General features: G+C 35.0%; 2 protein-coding genes across 2 annotated transcripts; one reads left to right on the forward strand and one right to left on the reverse strand.

Annotated features, from left to right (window-relative positions):
- Positions 1 to 1,437: 1,437 nt before the first annotated feature.
- LOC124830967 (FAD/NAD(P)-binding oxidoreductase family protein) lies at positions 1,438 to 3,399 on the forward strand. Its single transcript, XM_047304850.2, has 4 exons — positions 1,438 to 1,738; positions 1,912 to 2,216; positions 2,500 to 2,710; positions 2,821 to 3,399. The coding sequence occupies exons 1-4, from the start codon at positions 1,484 to 1,486 to the stop codon at positions 3,340 to 3,342; spliced, it is 1,293 nt and encodes a 430-aa protein (XP_047160806.2). The 5' UTR covers positions 1,438 to 1,483; the 3' UTR covers positions 3,343 to 3,399.
- Positions 3,400 to 3,789: 390 nt separating this feature from the next.
- LOC124829586 (V-type proton ATPase subunit c''2) lies at positions 3,790 to 6,730 on the reverse strand. Its single transcript, XM_088100532.1, has 4 exons — positions 6,529 to 6,730; positions 6,350 to 6,427; positions 4,360 to 4,530; positions 3,790 to 4,248 (listed from the first exon to the last, which is right to left on the reverse strand). Exons 1-4 carry the CDS (start codon positions 6,651 to 6,653, stop codon positions 4,080 to 4,082), a joined length of 543 nt encoding a protein of 180 aa, XP_087956658.1. The 5' UTR covers positions 6,654 to 6,730; the 3' UTR covers positions 3,790 to 4,079.
- Positions 6,731 to 6,947: the final 217 nt, after the last annotated feature.

Consider the following 6,947-nt stretch of genomic DNA (forward strand, 5'->3'; position numbering starts at 1 on the left):
TGCATTGAAGTAGGGACAAAAAATGGAAGTTATCTTGACAGTGTATTAATCATATACTCACATATAAGAGGATGAATTAGGTGGTGAGAATAATAGAGGTTTTGATCTAAAGAACATTTTGAAGTTCTCATAATAGTAAATGGATTAACATTGTCAGGTGGAAGATTTTCCATCACAAGTGCAAAATTTCCAAGTTGTCCAACATCAATGCATTTTATCCAAATTATTAGTCTAGAAGAGTCTTTATCTTGTGGATTGTGTGCTTACAAATTATTTGGTATGATGTGACAACATATTTAATTGATACATGATGTTTCCTTGCATATTAGCTTACCCTTATGTTATTTTGTATTTTTTGTTGTTGGAAGTCCCATATCGACTATAGATAAGGCCAATTTATGATATATAGGGTTCAAACCTCACCTTACAAGCCAATTTTTGTGGAGTTGAGTTAGGCTTAAAGTCCACTTCTTAACATGGTATCAAAACTATGGTTAGAGTCTATCTTAGCGATATTTGTTGTTTACTGGGCATATTGTTTCACCAGCTATCAGGCCGCTATCAGACCACCCATTAATGTCTGGACTCACGCTCGAGAGGATGTCTATACCTCAGCGTTAGAGGGGGGAGAGGTGTTGGAAGTTCCACATCAACTAGAGATAATACCAGTTTATAATATATAAGTGAGTACAAACCTAATCTTACAAGTCGGTTTTATGAGGTTGAGTTAGATTTAAAGTTTACTTTTTAACCTTTTTTTTTTTGTTTCTTTTTTGATAATGATGATCTTAATTATGTAAACAAATGATGATGCATGTCTGAAGACATCTTGGAAGGGAGAACGTGACGTGATTGTTTAGTATTAGGAGTTGTATATTTTGTTTTGTTTATACTTTTTGAAAAACTTTGTTCCTTCTTATATCTTTATTATAGTATCTTTTAAGTTAATATATACACTACTTTTATTCAAGTATATATTTTGTAATAAATGAGTCATATTTTGTTCTCCTTTATTATCTTTATCAATTATATAATATTTTATTTAATAATTTTATATATGTTGCATCCCATAATTAAAAAGGTACATTCTAGAATACAATTTTTTTATACTAAATTAGACCTTCCGAAATAAAAATAGAAAAAATAGGTATAATCTGACATATAAATGTATTTCAAATTATATAGTAAATAATATAATTTTTGTATTATATATTATGCTTTTAGAAATACAAAAAAATATATTTTGAAATATAAATTATGAAATATAAAATAAGAAAATACAATCTAGATTAATACAAAATTTTCATTCTGAATTACCCAATTCAAAATACAAGCATTTACGGAGGTGTAAGAAGAAACCTTTGGTGGTGCAGAAAGAAGCTCTCTCGTAGACTTTGAGTGATATGGAGCATATATTATACATTTCATTTGTGAGTGATATTAATTTGAAGGTTGAAGAAACAGATAGAGTAGCATAGAAAAAATGGTTGGTGAAGGAGAAAGAGGAAAGGCAGTGATAGTGGGAGGAAGCATAGCAGGTATATCATGTGCACATGCTCTTACCTTAGCTGGTTGGGATGTCCTCGTGCTTGAGAAAACACCTTCATCTCCAACTGGAAGCCCCACTGGTGCTGGTCTTGGACTCAACTCTTTCTCCCAACAAATCATTCAATCATGGCTTCCACACTCACAACAACAGCTCCTACTCAACACCACTCTGCCTCTAACCATTGATCAGGTTTCATCTCTTCTGTTCATTCTCTCAAATCATGAGCAGTGATTAAATAAACCAATAAAAGGGATCCTTTTGATCTTCATGTATGTATGATGCTGCTAACAGAAACTTCAGTTTTATATGCAAAATAGAAAAAGTTATTGTTCTTGTTATGATTTTTTTTGCCTCCTGAGCAGAACTATGTAACTGATAGTGAGAGGAAGGTTCACAGTACATTGACAAGGGATGAGAGTTTGAACTTCAGAGCAGCACATTGGGCAGATCTTCATGGTCTTCTGTACAATGCACTGCCATCAGATATATTTTTATGGGGTCATCTTTTTCTCTCTTTCCATGTTGTACATGATAAGGGTTCTGTCATAGTAAAGGCTAAGGTTCTAGAAACTGGTGAGGTTGTAGAGATAGAAGGGGATTTGCTTGTTGCGGCAGATGGTTGTCTCTCTTCCATCCGTCAGAAATATCTCCCTGATTTTAAACTGAGGTTTGTATTTCAACCTAGTAGGATAAGACTTTTGCTGTCATTTGTATTTCAAAATGGTTCATTTTCTCTATCCTTCAATCTGGAAAGATAAATGATATTTGTACAATGAATTTAATGCACAAGTTTACCAGGGAGAAAAAGAGATAGAAAAATGAGAAATAATTAATTGTATGATGGAGAGAGATGGTCATGGAATTGTGCATAAGTTGTTGTACGAGTTGTAATATGAATGACACAGCTAATCTGGAAAAGGTCCATTAATAAGATCTTGTATCTTTTACAGATATTCAGGCTATTGGGCATGGAGAGGGGTTCTTGATTTTTCGAAAATTGAGAATTCAGAAACCATCACTGGTATTAGAAAGGCATACCCTGATCTAGGAAAATGCTTGTACTTTGACTTGGCCTCAGGTTCACACACTGTGCTGTATGAGCTGCACAAAAAAAGACTCAATTGGGTTTGGTTTGTGAATCAGTCTGAGCCTGAAGTTAAGGTAACTTTGTTCCTCATCCATTTACTTACAATATTAAATACCTGATTGCTAAGAATCCTGAAATGATTTTTCTGTCATTCTTCATGCTTCCATTTGTTGCCACATTTCAGGGGACATCAGTGACAATGAAGGTAAATAGTGAGATGATCCAGAAGATGCAGCAAGAGGCAGAAAAGGTTTTGATTCCTGAATTGGTAAAGGTGATAAAAGAAACAAGGGAACCTTTCTTGAATTTCATATATGATAGTGATCCCTTGGAGAAGATCTTTTGGGAGAAAGTGGTATTGGTAGGGGATGCAGCTCACCCCACCACTCCTCACTGTGTTAGAAGCACAAACATGTCCATATTAGATGCAGCTGTGTTAGGAAAATGCATGGAGAAGTGGGGAGCACAAAAGCTTGAATCAGCTTTGGAAGAGTATCAGTTGATTAGGCTACCACTCACCTCCAAGCAAGTTCTTCATGCTAGGCGTCTAGGTCGCTTGAAACAAGGGTTGGTTCTACCTGATAGAGAACCTTTTGACCCAAAGTTGGTTAGGCCAGAGGATCATCAGGAGCTTCTAGTGAGGAACACACCATTTTTTAATGATGGCCCTTTATCACTTGGTCTAATATCATCTGATTGCTTGTAGCATTGTGTTTTATTACTACATTCAAAATGACACCTTCACAATTGGTTCCTTGTTTAATGTGTTCACATCTTAGCAAAGATTCACCAATGCTTTCGTAAATAAACGAATAATAAGTAAAAGTGTGATGTTAATTATCATTTAAGAATGTTATTCAGACAATCACTCGTAAAAATTATGTTCAAATGAACAATCGGAATCACGATTTCATGCTGAGACATGATTTTTCGAAAATTACTGTTCAATGGAAAATGCTGTTCTTGATGGTTTACTTCAATAGGACATCAGTTATTAATTAATGCAAACCTTTTGAAATTGCTATTCTATCAAATCAATTATGGCACCAACTCCCAACATTCATAATGCCACTCCCAAGCACAAGTACATTTCAATCCCAATTTTAACATGAACATTATCTTAACCCACATTTCAACAAAACTGCTCGTTGAGTTTATTCACAAGCCCAAATAAATTCAATTTTTTTATTGATTAATAAAAGATTTGGTCCTCCAAAAATATTGAAATTCAACCAACAGACTGACATATCTGATGATACACAAGACCTTCTAACAACTCATAGGTAAATAATACAGCCTACAATTGTAATGGAGGCAAAGTACTAGCTGGATTTTACATTTCTACCAACAGGAAATAGAGAAAACTTTAATCCCGGGCAGTACAGAAGATATATTGCGCTCTACCATAATTGCATTCCCACACCACATTCTGATACATGGAAACTAAACTTTTGTTGGCCATGTTGCTTGTGCTGACATAATAATTCCAACAATCACTCCAAATAGCCCAAGCGCGCTACCAAAGATCTCAATCACAAGAATTTTCACGAAGAGGGAGGAATTCTGAGCATCAGATAAAGCACAGCTGCTTCCAATTATTCCCACACACAACCTGCCAGAGGGGAAAAAATTGAATGTGACAACAGCATGGAAAAGGTCCCCCTGCATTCATCGGGAGATTTTCCTGCAAAAATATGAGAGGTAGGTAACAAAGAATACACACCCACAAACAAGATTTGCGAAGCCCACGATTAATCCAGAAGCAAAGATTGCATATCCAGCCCTAAGAGACTCTGGGTCGTGCATATTTGTTGCTGGAACGCTTTCTAATTTTGTTTGAAGAATAATAGCCACAATAACACCATATATAGCAACAGCTTCACAAAAGATTACACTGAAATACAACAAACATTCGAACCAAAATGTCAAGATGGCACAAATGTTTATATTTGAAACTATATCAGCCATACCCCGATACCATTATGCAGATACTACATGCAAAAGCAACATTAACCTTCACAGCACTCAAATAGAACAATCTTAAGTTCAGAATGAAAGTTTTGATATTCACATTAAAAACAGGGTTTAACAACATTTTACATTGTAAGTTGGGTCAATCAATCATTATAATATGATTAAGTACTTATTAGTTTATTATGTATTCAAAACAGCTTATAATAAAAAAAGTCTTATTGATCGAGCTAATAAAACTAAAATCTCTACATAATTGAGACAAAAAAAAAAACGAAAAGCCGAAAGATAAGATATTGAGCTCAACGTAATTGTAATTCCAAAACCCTAATATTACGCAAACTAACTTTTAGGAGCCTTACTTGAGCTGGCATAATAATCCCAAGAATAAATAAAGCAAACAAACAGAGGGCCAGTGGGAATGTGAACAGAAGTTGACATAGAAAATAAAAAATTTCTTCCCCAACTACAATGCCACTTAATGGTAACCCATGCTCGACCACAAACGACAATATTAAAGGTTGTATTGAAGTTGAGCAGTTAGAGTATTCATTCTAGATTGACTTGAAAAAGGGTACAAGCAATTTCTACCCAAAAAACAAGGCATAATATGCACGTGAGAATTCTTACCTTGTCAAGAAAAAATGAACTTCAAAGCATTCTCCTTTTTTTGAAATTAAAATATCAGTATTCATCTTTCAGCTTTTGCATCTGACCTCTAACAAAAATAGACGGAATTTGAAATGGAGAATAGAATTCAGTGCAAGAAGCTCTCAACATCTTTCATTTTTTTTCATGTATTAGATAGTTATTCAATAACCCAGTAGGCTTCAGACCAAACGATCACCTACTCCCAATGATGAAGAAAGATTACCACTGCTTATTATGCGGGGGGAGACTAATGCCCAATACCAGTAAAAGCACCTCACACTAAAAACTATATCACAGTTATCATAATTTTACTACCAAAATATCGCTATTTACCAGAGAAGGGAGTATTAACCACTAATAAAGTAAAATCGTTGAATAAAGATCCAGTAGAAGTCACTGACAGAAGAGGACTTCTAGACTGATTCCTCAAAATCAAAGACTTCATTTTATCATAACAATTCTCTTTTCTTTTCAGAAGTATTAAAACAAAAATTCAGAAAAATAACCCTTTGCCGACCACTATTTCTGTGTGTAAAAGCTGCGAACCGCGGCTGTGCAATTGTAATTTGTAACCTTGCAATACTGCAATAGGTATGCATTCACACCTCGCCTCTCTCACCTGCACACTCAGTGCCACTCACTCAACTTCTAAAGAAAAGTAGACGATATAGAAAACTAGAGAACTTCTCATTATTCTCTAAAAAACAGAACAGAGAAACCTATATATAATTTTGGCTTCCAACCAAAGTATTTGCTAAACAAAAATTAACTACCCAACAGAATTGCTCTTTTGATTCTGTTCTGAAACAGTTATCACAAAACTCTAACACAAAGCTGCCACAATCCTCTCCTATTTAGCAACGTAATCTCCTAATCTAAACCGAACAAATATAACCTAGAACTACATAAATCAAGGTAAAATCAACAGAAACATAGACTTCCACTACCGTAAAATTTCTCATCAACCTAATTCAGTACAAAACAAATTACTGAAAAAAGAGAGTAGGAAACACCTAAATAAAATATACGTAGTCCAATAAAAAAAATAAACTAAAAAGAAAACGGGCAAACAATATTGCAATTAGTTTCACCTAATGAGATTTTTGGAAGTGATTCGAGGAGCCTTGATTGCAGCGCCGATCAAGCTACTACCGGTGATGTAGATCCCCCTGCAAGCGTGGGCAAAACGATTCCGGAACTGAGAACAACAGAAGCGGAAGCGGAAGCGGAAACAGAAACAGAAGCTGAAAAACGGATATCGAAGGTTTACCAGGCCGCGCCGAGGACGGAGACGCCGATTGCGACCGCGATACCGATGGCGGAGAAGGTGTAGGGCGAGATCGCGACAAGTGCCCTGCTCCAAGAACTCGAATGTGCCAAAATCGTCGAAGACATTGTGAACGTGTTGCGAAGGGAAGGGAATGGATGAATGTTTGTGATTGGATCTTTGTAACTGTTAACCACTAGCCAGAATGGAAGGGACGAAACGCTCGTTTAGATGCTATTGAATAATTGAATCCGAAAAATAAATTTTTGTACGGAATATAAAAAATTATAAAGTCGAATATGTAAACTTGTACACAACTTTTTACCCATATATTTTTTAAATAATAACTTTAAAAGTAATTTTAATTCATTATTAATTATGAATAAGTCTCTTTAAGAGACAATAGATAAAGTATAGATACG

Source organism: Vigna umbellata, chromosome 1 (genome assembly GCF_029865625.1).
Source record: "Vigna umbellata cultivar VRB3 chromosome 1, Vumbellata_1.0, whole genome shotgun sequence".
In the NCBI taxonomy this organism is placed as follows: Eukaryota; Viridiplantae; Streptophyta; class Magnoliopsida; order Fabales; family Fabaceae; genus Vigna; species Vigna umbellata.